Raw genomic sequence first — 20,044 nt, 5'->3', positions numbered from 1 at the left:
ATGTGGAATCCACCTGCTAGAGTTTCTGGGAGAAACAAATGAGAGACTGTGAGATAAATGAGAGGTAGACATGGAGGCCTTTACTCACTCTTATCCCTGCAAGTAGGCAGTTTATGTTGGCTGTGATTGCTATTACTCTAATATTTCAGTCACTGTTATCTTTATTATTAATATATTATTCCTTCGAAAGTGGAAGAATGAAAAAAAAAAACCCTTCTGTTAGGGCAGTTGAGATATTTGATTGCACATAACGGGGCTGTGCTTCCTGTCACTCTCAGGCTAGAAGGCCCACTGGAGGGCAGGGAGCCTGGGGATTCCATCCCTTTTGTACGTGCGTCCTCAATGCCTGGACCAACTGATGTAATGCATCAGTACAACTAATTCCCGGGAGCAACGGTGAGAGGCTCAAAAAGGGAGGTCATTGCAGGCTGCAAAGTCTGAGAAAGACATTAGGCAAACAGAATTGCTGTGACATCACCAGGGCAAAGGCAGGGAAGCTGGTATTATCACCAGTGTTATGTTGTAATCCTCCCAATTTCCTTGATGCTGCTGCAGAAATTGCTGGCACCTGATCCATCAGGAAACTGAGGGCCAGAGTAGGAAGGAGCAAGTCCTGGGTTACATATGGGACCTTGTCTTTACAAACCCCAGCTCCTTCAGTCAAACTAACTTGGACTTTAATCTGTCCCAGGGCCTAAGTAGGCTCATTTTGTAAGCATCTTAAACATTGCTGAGGGAACATCAGAGGCAACCTGAAGATTAAAGGGATTTTTGTTTGTTTGTCTGTTAATATCTTGAAGCAACAAGCCAAAACCCCCAAACAACAGCCTCATCATTCATCCCCCTGCCTGGTGACAGTGCGGAGATTGGCAGACAGAGCTCCTGGCTCCCTTCCAGGGAGTCAGTGTTGTCCTGGATGCCAAAGGCATGGGAGCATGACACTACGGGAGGAAGGAAGCAAAGAGTAACTTATTCTTCTTTTTTTTTTTAGATAGAGTCTGGCTCTGCTGCCCAGGCTGGAGTACAGTGGCGGATCTCAGCTCACCGCAACCTCCACCTCCCACGTTCAAGCAATTCTCCTCCCTCAGCCTCTTGAGTAGCTGAGATTACAGGCATGCGCCACCATGCCTGGCTAACTTTGGTATTTTTAGTAGAGACAGGGTTTCACTATGTTGGCCAGGTTGGTCTCAAACTCCTGACCTCAAGTGACCCGCCTGCCTCAGCCTCCCAAAGTGTTGGGATTACAGGCATGAGCCACCGTGCCTGGCCCCAGCCAGATCTATCCTTAATGTGCCTTCTTTGAGGGACCTCACAGAAGATTAATGGAAATGAATAAATCCTGCCCATCCTGCCGAAGCCACAAAGCAAAGTGCTGCAGGGGGAAAAGGACTGATTTCAGAGGCTGTGGGAAGCGGGTCTGTATCCTGGCCCTGCCCTGGGCTGGCTATGTAGCATTGGCCAAACCACGTCACCTTCTGAACCTCACATTGTTTACCTGGAAAACAGTGATGTAGTGGACATGTCAGTTCCCTCCTGCCATGTTCCATGGGCACGCACCTGCCCAGGGCTTTCTTTAGCCACAGGTGAATGCTTGGCCCAACGACAGGGAAGGCTGAGAGTTTCTGGGAGTCAACTCCCCAGGGAGCAGCCTCCAACCAAATACAGGCAGTAGGTGGTACAGAAACGCCCCAGCTCTTTCGCTCCCTTTGCAGAACAGCTCTGCAACAATGCCATGTAGTCACTCAGGAGCTGTCGCACAGGTGAGTCCCAGGTATCCACAGTGGCCATCTGCTCAGTAACATACCCTCCCCTTGGCTTGCTTGCTTTGTCTGTCTCACTTTGTTCCTTCCTAAGTAGTGATTTCTAAGATCACCTCCCAAACAAACTCCTTGCTCTTGAATCCCCTTCTTAGGGGCTACTTTCATGGGATCCCAGCCTTAACCAAAGGATAAAACAACTTGCCCAGTACCAAGTGAGGAGGCAGATGTGGATGCTTTGAGGCCCAGAACAAGATACGACACAGGACTTCCCAGCAAACGGCAATGTTCCTGTAAAGAGGCAACTGCATCCCCAACGAACTGAACATGTACCCACCCCCACGCTGACTCCTTCTTCACCTCCTCCACACACCTTTGCTTAGCTCAGCATATCTTCACACCCTCTATACAGATTCCCAGGCCAGTAGTGGCCTGGGCTGTGGCCAGAGATAGGATTTATGAAAATTCAATAAGGTTTTATCCACCACGGAAGCTTTTAATAAGTCCAAGTGGTAGCCAAGACACTAAAAACAGTTGATTTACAGCCTCTTGACTAGAGCCAGCCAATTACTTTTCAGGTGGATTCACTTAGGCAGGAACATATTTCATGGGTGATTTTTGCTGGCTCTTCGGTGGCAGGTGGGGTGAATTGTGTCTGCCTCCACAGCCAGCTTTCTGTAAGGGCCGATATGGTGAATCTGCAAGGAGTAGACAGGGTCATGTAGAACCCTGGTAAGTGATGGGGGTGCCTCATTCCGGTTATGGGTCTGTAGTTTCACTTACAATCCATTCTCTATTGTAAGTGGCAATTGCTACATGAAGCAGCATCCTAACTCCAGCAGAAGGGGCCCTATTAAAGGAGAATTTCAGAAAGAAGAAGGCATAAACTATTGTGTTCTCTCACTGCACTTTTTGTTACAGTGTTCCTTCCAGTTACAAAAAGACTGAACAAAAATAGCCAAAGAAGAAAGGTAAAATGAATGTAATGAAGTGGGCAGTTTTAGCTGAGAATGTATTTTAAGGAAAACAGTTTAACCAAACTAGACATTCCCAAGGGCACTCCACACGCCTCCTTCCATGGTTTTCAGGAAGATCTAAGAAGACACAGAGCTACCTGGTCTTCCTGCCACCACGAAACGATCCCTCATTGTGAGTGAGTAGAAATAACAGTGAGGGGGTGATTTCTGGTGTGGAAGCCAGGAGGCCTGCTTGAAAATGGGAGGACAGAGGAGAATTTCAGGGGGAGAGTGAGAGGCCCAAGAACTACTCTGGATGTAAGAGAACCACAGAAGAAAAGGAAAGGGGGATTTTATTTCACAAGTAATATTTTGGGTAATAAATTGGATTTTCCTTCTCATTCTTTGAGAGTCATGCATGAAAAAAGATATTACTCTTAATCACTCTTGGTCATGGCCTTCATTATTGAATGCAAGACCAGACAGAAACTAGACCATGTATTACTCCAGTTTACATTCAAGTTGCATTTAATAAAGATAAAGTTAGATTGTGCCTTTGGGTTAAAATAATAGTAACAACGACGATAATACATGGATAGTTTAGGTATTCCATGGTTTAGCAATGGCATTTGAAAAGGATTGAGTATTTGAGCTTCTTTTAAACAATAGCAAGACAGGGCTTTTAAGGACAAAGTAAATGCACTTTTAAGGTGCATGAAGAGGGTATGATGTCTATCAAAGAAGGGACTAAACAGAAGAAAAGGCTTCAAGGTTGTAAACTGGTCTTATGTCCCAAAAACTATCACTCAGTAAAGGAGGAAAGAAAATATGTGTTCTTTGTGGTACAAAAGGGAGAATTAAAAGCAATGGGTGGAAACTACAGGATACCATAATTTTATTCTCAATGAAAAAAAAATTCTACTGAATTTCCATTATCTATGGAAATAGATTTTTAAACTGCAGAGCCAGATGCACTGGCTTTGAAAGAAGCATGCCTTCTGTTTCTAAAGGCATTCAGGTGGAGGCCAAAGATATTGATAGCAATCCTCAACCTGAATGGGGACACACTTCATTGATTCTTAAGATCCCTATAACGCAAAGTTTTAGCAATTCTTAAAGCTACTGCCCCTAGTGAGTTTGTAAACTAACACCTAGTAGACTGACACGAATTATTCATTAAAACTAGTGGAGGCTCACATCTGTAATCCCAGCACTTTAGGAGGCCAAGGTGGGTGGATCACAAGGTCAGGAGTTCAAGACCAGCCTGGCCAACATAGTGAAACTCCGTCTCTACTAAAAATACAAAAAATTAGCCAGGTGTGGTGGCAGGCACCTGTAATCTCAGCTACTCAGGAGGCTGAGGCAGGAGAATCACTTGAATCTGGGAGACAGAGGTTGCAGTGAGCCAAGATCACACCACTGCAGTCCAGCCTGGGTGACAGTGTGAGACTCCATCTCAAAAAAAAAAAAAAAAAAAAAGAGTGTTTCTGCAGGCAGGTCCAACAGGAAATGGCTGTATGTCCTGAAAGCAAGTAAGAGCTGGATAAATAAGGACTTACAGGAGGGCCAGCAACCCCAACGCCTGGGTCACCACGGCTGCCAGGAGAACCAGGGATCCCAGGAGCTCCTCGATCCCCCTAGAAAGAGAGAAAAATAAGATCAAGCGGTCAGTGCCAGGAAGGAGAGGGCTAGGGTACAAAATGAATCATGCTTCCTCTAGAATCCTGACTGCAGGCTTCTCCTGCCACCTGGCCTCCGTGAGCCACGCTATAGTCTACCCAAGCAGCCCATCATCCCACTCAGCCCAATATTCAGGGACCACATCCCCCAACTCAGATTATATACCTTTCAAGGATGACCATTCCTGGACCAACCTTGACCACGGTTCCAAATTATAACAATATGGCCCTCCCCATGTAAGCATTGTCCAAATCTACCATGCTTTCTTAAAACCACATCAAACCCTCATCCTAACTATACCCCAGATTTGCACATGCACCCACATTTCAATTTAGATCCCAAATCACCCATAAATTAATTTATCAATTCACCAATAATTTACCAAGTACCTACATTTTCCACATCATCCTTCCGGATGTGGGAGTGAGGAGCCTAAAGGGGACTGAGATAAGACCTTTGCCTTCAAGCATAGTTAACAGTGTGGACTTGGGTGTCAGAGGCCTGGATTTAAGTTCTGGTTTCAACACCTATCAACTGTTAACTTAGGAAAGTGATGAGTTCCTATGCTTTAGTTTCGTCACCTACAAGGGGAACAGGACAGGAGCTGCCAGGTCTGCAGATATTGTGCTCATTCAATGAGACTATGCAGAGAGAGTGCTTGGCACAGAGCCCAGCACAGCACTCAACATGAGCTAGGAGTCGTGCTTGCTTCTGTTCTCATTCTACTGCCATGCTGGACTTTCATGGAAAAGGAAAAAGGAGGAAGAAATTGAAAAGGGGAAGAAATTTTGTTTGCCATTTCCTGGAGAACAAAGCCAAGGCAGAGCCATGCCTTATTCATAATAATTTCAAAATCCTCAGCCCTTAAAAGCAAGTGTTTACCTCAACTCAGTTGGCAGCAAAACCTGACTTGTGCTGACACACACTATTTGCAGTCTTTGGTTATTCCATTTTGTGTGAACATTTACATATTTTTGTCGCCTAAGGTTGAATGAGCTTGATTGGGGTGTTGCCCCAGATACTACCATAAATGTCGTTATGTGTATATTTTGAATATTACTACCTTTCCAAAATCGAAATTAAATTTGGCCCAAAACACACATGGCCCCAATAGTTTTGTTTAGGAGGCTGTGATCCTGAGCTTATTCAGCCAGCTGAACCACAGTCAAGCCTGAGACCAAGATGGCAGGTGATCTTACTCAAGTCACTTAATATCTCTGGAATGAGTTAACTCGTATGACAAACAGAAACAGCCTCAGAAGCTTGTTATGAAGAGCCGATGAGATAATGTTGCAGTTAATTAAGACAGAACTCGATATTGCTAGGTAGTATGTTGCTTTATTAAGGTTTGGGTTATTGTGCATTATAAAATATCTCATTAATGGCTCTAAGATGATTTGCCTTTCCTAGAGTACAACCATTGCCCGGATGAGTATATAAGCTATATATTCATTCAACTAATGCTCATTCATTCACTGCAAACCATAATCTAGATTCCAAGCCCAGAAGATTACTAAGTCATAAGTCCTGCCTATTGTCAATACTCAGTGCTAAGTTCGGAAAAGAAGGAATGTTCATGGGGATATGAAGGAACAGACCTTGCAAAATTCTCACAAAAGATGCAAACCAGGATCTAAATCTCTCACTAGGTCTCTTTGACATCATTTCTTCCCCTGGTCCCTCTGGGCCTCTGAGTCACAGTACCTGCTGTTTCTGAGTCCCTAGGAGTCAGCAACATCCCTTGCCTTGCCCTCATCTCTGCCAGGAGTTCCCTCAAATTTTCTGTATATTCTCAATTAGTGTAATCTGTTTCTTTAGAATAATATAATATGAATGGTTCTTGGGAGTTCAAGATACTTTGGATCTCTAGAAAATCTAACTCGTTTCTACGGGGAGGTTGGGGAATAGAGGGAGTAAAATAAAAATAAAACAAATACGGAAACAAGTGTCATGAACTAAGAATGACCATCATGACCCATGATTTATCTGTCACCAGCTCATTGCAGCAGTGGAGAGGGGCATGTAGGAAGGTTTCAAGCTGGTAGTGAGGTGATCCTAGGTACAGTCTCAGGGCCAAGTCAACCTCATCCTGTGACCTTGGGTAAGTCCCATAACCTCTCTGCATCACTGGGTCCTCATCAATTAAAAAAAAGTTCTACCAAGTCCCCATGTATCTTATGAAGACATTTAAAAACAACTATATAAGCTTGGGAAATACACTGTATATTATGGTTGCATTATTATCACTTATTTATTATTTATTTTTGAGACAGGGTCTTGTTCTGTCACCCAGGCTGGAGTACAGTAGTGCAATCATAGCTCACTGCAGCTTCGACCTCTCAAGTTCAGGCAATCCTCCTGCCTCAGTCTCTCTCATAGCTGGGACTACAGGTGTGAACAACCATACCTGCCTAATTTTTGAAATTTTTTGTAAGGACAGGGCCCCGTTATGTTATCTAGGCTAGTCTCGAACTTCTGAGCTCAAAGAATCCTCCCTCTATTATTACCTTATATACAGAGGTAGAAGATAGAAAGTGAACTAAACACATCGAAATGTCAGATAAATCCATATCCTTTTGCCCTTCAGTTTTGCTCTAAAAACCTTAGTGCAGATCTTCCTGTTGTTCTTATTTTCTGTTCTAGTTTGAAACAGAAAGTGTCCCTTTCCTGTCCCAAGGCCATGGTCCGTGTACGTCTGCAAACCCTGACCACTGCAAGCCAAGTCATGTCAGCAACCGAGTTTGTATGTTTCCGCGGTATTTGTTTGCTCTTCTGTTTCTTATACATGCTATTTTCCCCTTATCTGAGATCCTCTTCTATCCATGTTCCAAGCTTCTAAAGCCTACCCATCAACTAACACTCAGTCCCATTGTTTTGTTGTTATAAAGCTGCCTCTGCCTGTCTTGCCCTTCGGTCTTTTTGCAAATGGTTGCATAGATCTTCATTGACCTTAACACGTTGCCCTCCCAGTGCACAGCTGTCTGACCCTCTGACTTTTCTTCAAGCAGCTTGAAAGTAGAAAATCTTCATTCATTTCTTCATCCAGCAAATGTTTGCCAAGCACCTAAAATAATTCAGCCCCGCTGTTAGGTACTGGATCTATGCACCTCTGTATCCACAGTGCCCAGATTAGGGTCTGACACAGGTGGCAGCTAATAATCATTTCTTGGATGCAGGAACAAAAGAATCCTCCATCAGTCATTCTGTGTCAGGCATTGGGTTCTGCCTTTGACCAAAATAAACTTTTTCAGAGGAAGGGACATGATAGAAAGGCCTCTCCCAGCCCAGTCTGGAAGCGTGGAGTCACTGACTGCTTTCTGCTACACTAGGTCTGGCTCCATTTGTATGTTTATGGTCCACTGTGATGCTAACAAATTCCCGAAAGAAATGACCTTACAATTTCATAAACTGAAACTTTTAGAAAATGGCCCCAAGAAGAGCAAAAAGACCTTAATGTTCTGATAGGAAAAGCCAGAAGGCTAATGGTTAAGAATGAATAGAGCGCATGAGCTAGAATCTGCAGCACAGTGTCCAAGGAAGAGATGTGGGAGGAAGGAAGTGTGGGGGTTGTAGACGGAGAATGACATTTATTGAGCAACATCTGTGTGTCATAAGATCATGGATCTCCTGAGGAGCCCTGCAGGGGTTAAACATTCTTTATTTTTTCATACAGAAAAGGAACTGAGGCTAAGAGAGACAGAGCTGCTTGAGCCACCTGCCTTCAAGTCATCTGTCTTACAGGCAGCTGAGCTGGGATTTTAACCCAGTTCTGCATGAAGCCAAAGCTTATTTATCCTGCTAGAAACAAGTGCCACTCAAGAGAAATACTGGCATCTTCAAGAGTCTTCCTGCAGTTACAAGGAACTGGGAGGGGCCAAGGGGCAGCCAAAGAAAACCTTCAAATAACTCCCTTCCTTGATTTCCTAAGGAAATTTCCTTAATTTCAATCAGCACCTGGGACAGTACCAATTGCGCAAGTCACCCTCTCTGGGATCTCTCTCTCCACCTCTCCCTGGCTTCCCCTACTTCTTACCTTCTGCCTCTGGCTGAGCAACCCATTCTACAACTAAAGATGACCTCAAATTCCAATTTGTCTTCCCAATGCCAATTGACTATGGAAAGCTTTCTTTTTTTTTTTTTTTTTTTTGAGACAGAGTCTCGCTCTCTCGCCCGGGCTGGATTGCAGTGGCTGGATCTCAGCTCACTGCAAGCTCCGCCTCCCGGGTTCACGCCATTCTCCTGCCTCAGCCTCCCAAGTGGCTGGGATTACAGGCGCCCGCCACCTCACCCGGCTAGTTTTTTTTTTGTATTTTTTAGTAGAGACGGGGTTTCACCGTGTTCGCCAGGATGGTCTCGATCTCCTGACCTCGTGATCCGCCCGTCTCGGCCTCCCAAAGTGCTGGGATTACAGGCTTGAGCCACCGCGCCCGGCCGACTATGGAAAGCTTTCTAAGCCACATTCTGACTTACACATTTACACAGTATCAACACTGGAATGGGTCATGTGTTTAGACATCTCACATTTTAAATAGGAGGAAATGGCTGGGCGTGGTGGCTCACGCCTATAATCCCAGCACTTTGGGAGGCCGAGACGGGCGGATCACGAGGTCAGGAGATCGAGACCATCTGGCAAACATGGCGAAACCCCGTCTCTACTAAAAACACACACACAAAAAAAAATTAGCCGGGCGTGGTGGCGGGCACCTGTAGTCCCAGCTACTGGGGAGGCTGAGGCAGGAGAATGGCGTGAACCTGGGAGGCGGAGCTTGCAGGGAGCCGAGATGGCGCCACTGCACTCCAGCCTGGGCAACAGAGTAAGACTCCGTCTCAAAAATAAAAATAAAAGTAAATAGGAGGAAACATTTGGCCAAAGGGGCAGTATGACTTGCCCTGAGACTCATGGAGTTAAAACCAATTGGTCAACTAGACCCATGTCAGGAGTGTCTGCACTCCTCCCCTGGGGGGGTCTCAGCCTGCTTCTGCTCTTTCAAGCTGCCTCCCCCACTTCCCCCAGGCTTCCTGCAACAACTGCGTGCCTGCAGAGATAGACCCCTGCCTTCTTGCTGCAACCCCACAGAGTGATCTAATAATAAGGATTCAAGCATAATCATAATACTGAATAATAAGGTCTAAAGCAGACCCCACAGGGGGATCCAATAATAAGGATCATGAATATTCACTGAGCACCCAACTGTGACCATACACCACGCTAGGCAACTGTATGTATGTATGCTGGTATGACATCTTTTATTTTTCCCCCAGACTCTGCCTGAGAGTTAGGTAGTAATACACTCTGAGTCTACCCATCAATGGATCACTAAGATCCCAAAGATACAGCTACAGAATAAACAGGATAAAGGGGGAAAAGGTCTCCTACTGTTAGATCAATGATCATAAAGAAGGAGCATTTGAAGCCACTTTGCTGCTCCACCATTTCTGGTGCCCTCACCTTCCTATCTTCCAAGAGGCTATCAATGCCCTCTAGATCCTAATGCCCTCTAGGCCCGGAGGGTCCCTGAGGTCCTCCTCCTCTAAGGGGAAAGAAGTGGAGTGCCTGAGCACTGCAGATCGGACTGGACTGTGTGCACCACATCACGGAGGAGCCTGCCACATATCTTCAGATTGGTGGTTAATGCACAAAATCCTCCAGAATCTAGGTCCTAATTCCTTAATCTGCCCCTCTCCATATATACCCACTGTTCCAGGCATATGGAACTATTTTATATGTTCCCACAGTCAGGCAAAGTTAGTCCCAATTTTATTCCTCAGAAAATGAGGAGTGGTTACGTATTTACTCATAACACACAAAAACATTTTCCCTTTTGAAAAATATTTTGATTGTGAATATCACTATTAGGAAAAAGCACATGGGTCTACATTGACCAAATTAGTGTAAGCTTGGGATGCTTACAGAGGGCACCTCACCTGCTTGAATAAGGGGAAACCATGAAGCAATGAAATGTAATATAGATAACAGTAATTATTCCCGGAGCCTCAAATTTTCATATCTTGCACGTTATTGTAAGCAAGCCTCTCACATACAATTTTAGAAGCAATACACTCTGTGTTTATGTTGTTGAGATCCCAAAGGTGCAAGCATAGAAAGAAATAAAAAGGGGGAAAAAAGGTCTCCTACTGTTTGGAGAATGGTTTCTGGGGCTCAGAATAAAACTTTCAGTAAGAGCAGCATGTATGCATTCCAGAAGTGTTGAATCTTTAAAGACTCAGGTGGAATGCATGGTAATAAGCTTTGGAGAAGTGCCAGCTGACTTAGACGGTGGCTCAAGGGATGATGACAGAAGACACTGAAGGCATCTAGGAACTTTAAAAAATTGTTTTCATAGACATATGCAAGTACAAAATAAGTAATATAATTTCACAATAACACTTTTATTAATATTTTGAATATGCGCATCAAATGAAAGCCCAAAATGTACATATTCTCAAGTCAGTCATTGACTGTTTCACCCACATTTTTTAAAGTTGATGCATCTGAGTTAGTCAAATAATTTTCACTGGATATGGGCATACTTAGAGCTCATGGTCTTCTCTGAACACATTCTGCCTCATGCCTCAGTGTCTTTTTTCCTGTTAATTCCCCTGCCAATGACTCCTCCTTCAACTTCTTCCCCTGCTAACGGCTAATGCACTTTATTTTATTTTTATTTATTTATCTATTTTTGAAATGGAGTCTCACCCTGTCGCCTATGCTGGAATGCAATGGCATGATCTTGGCTCACTGAAACCTCCATCTCCTGAGTTCAAGCAATTCTCCTGCCTCAGCCTCCCAAGTAGCTGGGATTACAGGCACGTACCACCACGCTCAGCTAATTGGTTGTATCTTTAGTAGAGACAGGGTTTCACCATCTTGGCCAGGCTGGTCTTGAACTCCTAACCTTGTGATCCACCCACCTCAGCCTCCCAAAGTGCTGGGATTACAGGTGTAAGGCACCGCACCTGGCCCAACATGCACTTTAAAACCAGGACAAACATCTCCTCCTTCAAGAAGTCAGGATAATGAAACCAGGCTGGGTTAGCGAGCCCCCTCGGAGCCCACATGTGCCCTGAGCTACCCTCTCTCCTAGCACTCGTCTACTTTTTGTCTGTTCACATATCTGTTTTCCCGGCTGAACCGTGAGCCCCTGGAGGTCCTGAAACACATGACATGCACTGCTGTCATCCCATAACCCACCTTAAAATCTGACACATGTGGTAAGAAATTCAATAGACATGCAGTGAATAAAGTAATGAATGCATTTGTAATTGATTGGTAATTGATGCGTAAATGAATGAATGATTCAAGGTAGAAGGTATTTTAGGAAACTTCCCTGTCCACTCAGGAAATTTCTCATAAGAACACTTCCCCATGAAAAAAAATCATATTTTCTAAATTGTGGGTGCAACCAAATTGAGGAAGGGACTGGTTGGTATTTAGCAAGCATTTCTCTTTTCCTCCTGTGTGCCTCGGCAGACAATATGCCCCAGTCTCCCCTGTGTGACTGTCATTGGGTGTTGATAGAAATGAATTAGAAATCTCCAGGCCTGGCTCATAAAATCTTCCCACAGGGTTCCCCACTCTCTTTTCCCTTACTTATTGTTGCACCCCAAGAATTCAGTAGAAGTTTCTGAAACTTTAGAGGATGGAAGAGTCACGGGATTCGAATGTGACCACTGAATGGCTATGCGGGTCAGAACTTCCCGCAGCAAGACTCCCATAGACCTAGTGTCCATGAGGTATGAACTTTTACTGTGTTAAGCCTCTGAAATTTTGGAATCATCTGGTACTACAATGAGACTCATAATTCAAGAACCGCTTAGACCTACGGCTCTGCCGATCGAAAGTCAGTGTCTCCTGCCATTTCAATTAATGGTAAGTATTTATTAAGTACTGATTATACGGCAACTACTTCAATATAACAGTTAAGAGTGAGAGAACCAGCCAGGTGCACTGGTTCTATCCTCTCTCACTGGGCAAGCCTGTAATCCCAGCACTTTGGGAGTCCGAGGCAGGTATCACAAGGTCAGGAGTTCAAGAACAGCCTGGCCAACATAGTAAAACTCCATCTTTACTAAAAATATACAAAACAAAATTAGCCGGGTATGGTAGTGCGTGCCTGTAGTCCCAGCTACTCGGGAGGCTGAGGCAGGAGAATCACTTGAACCCGGGAGGTGGAGGTTGCAGTGAGCTAAGATCACACCACTGCACTCAAGCTTGGGTAACAGAGTGAGACTTTGTAAAAAATTAAAAATTAAAAATTAAAAAAGTAAAAAAAGAAACCATCCTAGACCTTTTAGTCAAATGGAATGCAATGAGCTGAGAAACATGGAAGTGGACTGAAGTGACCGGAGATGCTTATAATCAATTTTTCCATGTTCTCTTTCTAAGGGCAACTCATGGCACCCACAGTTTTCTTGGACAAGCACTCACCTTGGTTCCTAGGGGTCCAGGGAGTCCAGGTGATCCACGGAGTCCCTGGGGAAATACATAATACCAGGACAATCATGGAGCTGAGAGTGAACACTGACCCATCCACCCCGTGCCAGGCTGACTGCATCCTCTGCTGGGGACCCAGAGATGGGTGAGACTCTCACTAGGACCTGACTTTCACAAAAGAAACAGAATCCAGTTTAGAGCCCCAAGGCCCTGGATATGAATTCTGACTCTGCCTCCCACTGCCTCTGTGTGGCCTTCAGGAAATCTCTTAGCCTCTCTGTTTGCTTTCCCATTGAAGTGCCTTTTTGTATAGACTTGAAGCAAGTAAGGGGCAAGGCCTCGTTCCAAAGTAGGCTTTGAAACCTTCACTTCAGGCTGAAGGCCTTTGGCACTCACAGCCACAATGAAAACCATGATTCTAGGAAGTCTTGGCTGAAAGCACCAGAGTAGACCAGAAGTCCTTCTCTATGCATATCACACTTGTCCTGGGCTGTGGGCATGTGTTTACCTGACTGTCTCTCCATGAGATGGGAGCATCTCCAGGGTGCAGACTGTCTCATCCATCTCTGTGTCCCCAGCACTGGCCCAGGCTGGCATTTGGCCAGTGGTCCATGAGGATGTGCTGCCCTAGCCTGAACCACATTAGAGCGGATTGTTGGACCCACACACCACCCCTTTCCCAACCAGACCCATTTCATTGGACACGGTTCAATTTCTGCAAAGTTTGGCAGTTAGATATTTTTCCTTTTCCTTCTCTAATTTTCACCTGGTTTCTACAGGCATAGGGACTCCCAACCTTCCACTTACTGGCTCTCCATCCTTCCCTTTTCCGGGTGGCCCAGGGAGCCCAGGAACACCAGGATCTCCCGTGGGACCAACTGGCCCTGGGCTGCCTTCTTCCCCTGCTGGGCCCTGGAAAGAAAAGTAGACATTTCCCAGGGTCAATTACACTCAGCACGAAGCTTTTCCATGGGGGAGCAGCCTGAGTAGGTTTGTAGGTTTTCTGGGACTGCCCTTATGATTTTAGAAGGCCCATGCTTTCTGGGACACAGAAAGATGGACTATGTAATGTGTGTTATAGGTTATATCGTGTCCCCCAAAATTCGTGTCTTGAAGTCCTAACACCTACTACTTCAATGCACAGATGTAATTAAAGTTAGGATGAGGTCATACCGGAGTGTGACCCTCCAATGGGCCTAATCCAATCTGAGTAGTGTCCTTTAAAGAAGGAGGCATTTGGTCACATATGCATAGAGGCAAGACAACACAAATACACAGGGACGAGACGCCACCAGGGAGCCAAGGACAGAGGCCTGGAACAGATGTTTCCTTCACAACCCTCAGAAGGAGCTAGCTTGCCCACACCTTGACTGAGGACTTCCTGCCTCCAAAACTGGGAGAAAGTACATTTTGGCTGTTTAGGCCACCCAGTTCATGATACTTTGTTACTGCGGCCTTAGTCAATCAATTCAATAAAAAGCATGGAAAATGAAAGGACGTTAATGAGGACCTCCCACCCAGTGCGGGCAAATCTACTTCCGGTGCATCCCTTACAGATCGGCCCTCATTTATGCTTGAACTCCTCTGAGAGCGGAGACCTCACTACCGCTCCACACTGCGCATTCCTTTGTCAGGCAGCTCTGTTATGTAACATTTCTTTACACTCAGCCTTCTCTGAAATCTTCCCAACACAGGACACTCAGTCTGTTCCCTGAACCCCGCAGACACAATCCAATCCCTCTTACAGTTAGGTTTTCAACTATAAGAATAGACCTTAAAGCTACAATGGAGAGAGCAAGGAAGAGAGAGCATGAGAGTGCTAGCATGGGCACTGGGGTCTGTTTGGGGACCTGGGCTTTGAGCTTGCTCCAGGCCAGTGCTCATCTTCTCTGACCACAGAGATCTGAGCAGCCCTTGTGGCGGCCCTGGCTGTGGAACACTGGGTTGAGCCCCGTGAACCAGATGGATTCCTTTCCCCAGACGGGGTTGCCCTGGGCGGAAGCTGCAATCGCAGTGTTTCCAGACATTCTCAGATGGAGCAGGGGTAAGTAAGGTAAGATGAGCCAAGGATGGGCAAAGCAAGGATGGAGAGGGCCTCTCTCCAAGCCTGCAGCAGGATCAGCTTCCCCTAGTCCAAGGACAGCCCCTGCACATGGTGTGAGAGGGAAAAAGCATGCTGCGATGTCCGGGATTTTTTCCACTTTGAAGAGCCCTGGAGGTTCCTTTCCAAGTTAAGTCCCAGACCCGGCCCTCAGCCTGGGCTTCTGCTCAGCCAAGGAAAGGCATTTGGCTCCCTCTAGAGGCTCAATATGGCAATAGCCCACTGATTTCTGGTTTCTGAACATGCACCTGTTAGTCCCCCTAAGATGCCTAACATGTTGGACATTCCCTTCCAGATTACCAATGTCCTACTTACAATGTGCCATCCTTCAGACATGGTATAATTAAGGAATACCAGATGAATCCAGGTGTTTTTCCTTTGCTTAATCTAGGCAGTCTGAAATGGTATTTTTTTTTCAAAAAATTAATGTTTGCATCTGTATTACATAAGGATTATTGTTATTTATTATTATTATTATTATCATTATTTGAGATGGAGTCTCACTCTGTCACCCAGACTGGAGTGCAGTGGTGTGATCTCAGCTCAAGGCAACCTCCGCCTCCCGGGTTCAAGCGATTCTCGTGCCTCAGCTTCCCAAGTAGCTGGGATTACAGGCATGTGCCACCATACCCAACTAATTTTTGTATTTTTAGTAGAGATGGGGTTTCACCATGTTGGCCAGGCTGGTCATGAACTCCTGACCTCAAGTGACCTGTCCACCTTGGCCTCTTAGTGCTGGGATTACAGGCGTGACCACGACACGTGGCCCACAGGGTTATTATTAAGCCTATGATCAACACTCCAAAAACTCAAGATATTTTTCATAGATGTGTCGATCATTTTTCTCTGCACTAAGCTCTTTTTTCTGGGAGACATGTAGCTTAAAATTGAACCTTCCTGCCAAAAGGCAAGTGACATCTCCTCTTGTTAAATTATGCAAAAACATAAAAACTGAAGTGATTCTTTAAAAGGTACCAAGTAGAGTGAACTTGAACTTGAAATAATTCATGTTAAGAAGTTTGGCCACGTGTGTGCTAGGAGGGACCTCTGTGGACAATCCATGCCCCAATGTTGTCACTTCCTGTCCATGAATATAAGCGTGATCTGCTCACGCAGGGAAGGCAGGACACAACCACATGATACCCTTGTCACCTGTTATCTGCTGAGCCCTTTGCACATGGATCCCCAATTCCTCAGCTAATCCTTACAACCTGTGATCAATGTGGCATCATCCTCATTTTACAGATGAGAAAATGCAGGTGCAAAGAGGGTGCCCTTTATTTAGATCAGGGTTTCTCAACCTTGGCACTATTGACCTTCAGGGAGGATCGTTCTTATTAGGGGAATGTCTTATGTGCTGTGAGGTTTTTAGCAGGCTTTCTGGTGTCAACCCACTAATGCCAGGAGCAGTTACTCCCCTTAGTGGTGACAACAAAAAATATCTCCCTGGGTAAAAACTCCCCACTGAGAATCACTTTTGTCACCCTAGCTTATATCAATGTAACTAGGGCAAGAGAGCTGGCATTTGACTCAGGTCCAAAGCCCCGAATCATTCAAATGAGTGCGTCTGATTTCCTGAGCACTGGCTCAGCGTCACCAATTAACCTCAGAGTCATTTCCTAAGGTGCTACGTCAGAGAAATGCAAAATGGAACTTAAAAGGGTATAGATTCTCCTCCTCAGCCTCTGGGTTTTTTTTTGTTTTTGTTTTTGTGTTTTTAATTGGGGTGGGAACATGTGTCTCTCTTCTCAATAATTAAAATCTCAGGCTGGGTTCGATGGCTCACACCTGTAACCCTGGCACTTTGGGAGGCCAAGGCTGGTGGATCACTTGAGTCCAGGAGTTTGAGACCAGCCTGGGCAACATAGTGAAACCCCGTCTCTACAAAAAATTCAAAAACTAGCCAGGCATGGTGGTGTACACCTGTAATCCCAGCTGCTCAGAAGACTGAGGCATGAGAATTGCTTGAACCCCAGAGGCAGAGGTTGTAGTGAGTGGAAATCACATCATTGCACTCCAGCCTCAGTGGCAGAGTGAGACCCTGTCTCAAGAAAAAAAAAAAAAAATCTCATAGCTTGGGAAGGTTTACATGTGTGAGCATAGATGTAGAAAGGATAAGTTAGTACACGGAGTTGAGAGAGAACAGGATTTGGAGTCACACAGACCTACCCCTGTAGCTCATTTGCTATGAGACACAGGGCAAACTAATTAACTTCTCAGAGCGTCAGTCTCCACATCTGTCGAATGGGCACTCGTCTGATTCTCAGGTCTGTTGTGAGAAATAAATGAGCCAATGGGATGGCACGGTCTTCCTCTCCCTCCTACTTAGTAAACCTCTTCTGATTGCAGAGTGAGCTGCTCCTTCAGTGCCTGTAACAAGTTGAGGATATTCGCTTGTGTGCTGAGAGATCACATTAGTCTTACCTTCTCACCACGCTCCCCATCTTTCCCAGGGGGGCCTCTGAGGCCAGGAGCACCCTGTGGAAAGGAAGATTACAGATGTGGTGAATTTAAAGATGACTGGTCACTCTTGGTGGCTTGTGACCCCCAGGGAAGAATCATCAGGTCCCCCTGAAGTCAACGACTGCAGCTCCCAGCCAGTCCCATCCCTTATTTAAATTCCCCAAAGCTCCATCTCCTCCCAGCCCGTGATTGCTGCTCTCCCAGGGGGCCTGGCCTTATAACCGTACACATCAGAGCTCTTAACAGCAGGCATGGTCTGCTGGAAGCTTTGCCACCTGCTCTGGGCTGTGAACTCTCAGAAGGCACGGCCTGGCACAGTGAACACTCTGGGAGGATGAGGATGGCCTTAAGAACCCAGCCTTAGCATTGTGGCATCTGCTCCAACAGTGTCTTTGGAGTCCCCCAAAGGTTGACTTTGAGACATGGTTCAAGTGCCAGTGTCCCATGGATGCAACAGTAGGCAAACAGAGAAGCAAACAGTGAGAACACCCACGCCTGTAATCCCAGCACTCTGGGAGGCCAAGGTGGATGGATCACTTGAGGTCAGGATTTCAAGACCAGGATTTCACCAACTTAGTGAAACCCCATCTCCACTAAAATACAAAAATTAGCTGGGCATGCTGGCATGCCCCTGTAATCCCAGCTACTTGGGAGGCTGAGGCAGGAGAATCACTTGAACCTGGGAGGTGGAGGTTGTAGTGAACCAAGATCATGCCACTGCACCCCAGCCTGGGCGACAAAGCGAAACTCCACCTCAAAAAAAATAAAATAAAAATAAAAATAAATACAGCAGGGGAGAACAGGCAGCAAGAAATACACTTGCTGGCCACTGGAGCTGTCCCGCTGTGACTCTGGGATCCTGCGCAGGATATACCCTCAGAGTGACAACAGCTGAGGACAAGCGATCTGAGCTATTGTGCTGGTGCTGCTGCTGGCCACACATCACATGGCCTGATCACGTGCACTCTCGAGGCCAGAGAAGATCCCCAGCCAGAAGAACGCAGGCTGCGCTGCCGGAAGCCTCTATGTAAAATAGTAACATTCCTCCAGCAGGGTTGCTGTGTGGATTAAATTAATGAACACATGTAATATGCTTAGAAGGATGTCTGGCATGTATAAAGGCTCAGTCCTCTAAGCTACTATGCTTATTACCTATAAAGGTTTGATGAAGAAACAGGACTGACCTAAATCTATTGTGGGGGAAAAAATGTTGCCCTTGACTAGATGTCATGGAGTGTTTTGTTGAACAATGTTCAAGTCTAAATTGGTGTTTATGGTGAACCTTAAAGCTGGTCCTTTAGCGGACACCTTGGGCCTCGACATGGAAAAGGCAGAATCTCATTAGGCCAAAAAAGATGCAACCCTAAAGGTGAAGCAACCAAGCTATTGTCTCCATTTTGCAGTTAAACTAGTAGAGACCCCAAGGAGTGGCTTGCCAAGATCGTCAGGTCAATTAATAGAAGAGCTAGGATTCGAATCCAGGTCTCCCAACAGCCATCACGGGACCTTTGACTTCTTTAGGTTCATTTTGTTTCTTCTGAAACAAACTAAGGTGTTGATTCCAACAACAGTGAAAGGTAAAGACTTTCTGCAGATGCCAATAGCTGCATTTGCCCTCTAGATAGCTGGCGGGTTGCCTAGGGCTCAGGCGTGTGAACTTTCTGGGTGGTCTATGTCAGGACAGCAGTGTCTCCATCTGGACAATGGCAGTAAGGATGCCTACGCCTCTGGCTTTTGGGGAGGATACATTAACTAGCTTGGTGGCTGGGCAGTACATACGCACAGCCAGCGCTGGCATCCATGCCCTCTCCCCATTACTCACCACACTTCCTGGAGGACCACTGGGACCGGGGGGACCGACATGTCCAGGAGCACCCTGTTCAGAGACAGAAGTTTGGAAAGGCCAAACGCATTGGTTATAAGTAGTTACTCCAACTCTCTGCAAACCTGTCTCGTACTCAGTTCACCGCGATATGCTGGAACTGCTGCTGACCTGACAGCCCCTGCAGACATGAACCTTCTCCCTAGAGGGCCGTGATGTCCCAAGCACCAAGCCTCAGGTGAGTGGGCTTCTGGCACAGAGGTGAGAGGCAGGAGGGCAGGAGGACTCTGGAAGTTCCTTAGAGCTAAGGTACAGGGGTGTGGAGGAGCCTGGGGGTGGGCAGAGAGAAGGGCTGGGCCCTAACCACAGAAGAGGATCTCAGGTGAGGTTTGGCCTTATCCTCAGTGCCTGAGGTAAAGGAAACATTGAAAATGAAATGGTTCAGATCTCAGTGGCATATGTGTGTGTATGTGTGCATGTGTGTGTGTGCGCGCATGTTCGTGGAGGTGTGTGCACGCATGCACGTGTGCATGTTTGTAGAGATGTGTGTGTGTGCGCATGTGTGTGTGCATGTTCTTGGAGGTGTGTGTGCTTGTGCGTGTGTGCATGTTTGTGGAGGTGTGTGTGTGTGTGTGGGTGTGTGCATGTTTGTGGAGGTGTGTGTGTGCATGTGGGTGTGTGTATGTTTGTGTATATGTGGGGGGAGCATGTGCACCTGGGTGTGGATATGTGTGCAGGTACGTGTGGGTATGTGTGCATGCGGGTGTTCTTGTGTGGAGTGCATGCGGGTGTGGGTGTGTGCACATGTGTGGATGTGCACAGGTGTAGGTG

General features: G+C 46.0%; 1 protein-coding gene across 1 annotated transcript in view; it reads right to left on the bottom strand.

Moving 5' to 3' along the window:
* The window catches only part of COL22A1 (collagen, type XXII, alpha 1), a 299,536-nt gene that overhangs the window by 84,139 nt on the left and 195,353 nt on the right, over nt 1-20,044 (bottom strand). The window contains exons 35-41 of the mRNA XM_011938231.1: nt 19,214-19,267; nt 17,353-17,406; nt 13,635-13,739; nt 12,822-12,866; nt 12,682-12,707; nt 7,343-7,391; nt 4,273-4,350 (exon numbers count right to left, since the gene is read on the bottom strand). Coding sequence (XP_011793621.1) covers nt 4,273-4,350; nt 7,343-7,391; nt 12,682-12,707; nt 12,822-12,866; nt 13,635-13,739; nt 17,353-17,406; nt 19,214-19,267 — 411 coding nt within the window. The remainder of the gene's footprint in view (nt 1-4,272; nt 4,351-7,342; nt 7,392-12,681; nt 12,708-12,821; nt 12,867-13,634; nt 13,740-17,352; nt 17,407-19,213; nt 19,268-20,044) is intronic.

The sequence above is a fragment of the Colobus angolensis genome, unplaced genomic scaffold (genome assembly GCF_000951035.1).
Source record: "Colobus angolensis palliatus isolate OR3802 unplaced genomic scaffold, Cang.pa_1.0 Scaffold17, whole genome shotgun sequence".
Lineage (NCBI taxonomy): Eukaryota > Metazoa > Chordata > Mammalia > Primates > Cercopithecidae > Colobus > Colobus angolensis.
The sequence above is the reverse complement of the archived record's forward strand: the minus strand, read 5'-3'. Positions and strand labels throughout refer to the sequence as shown.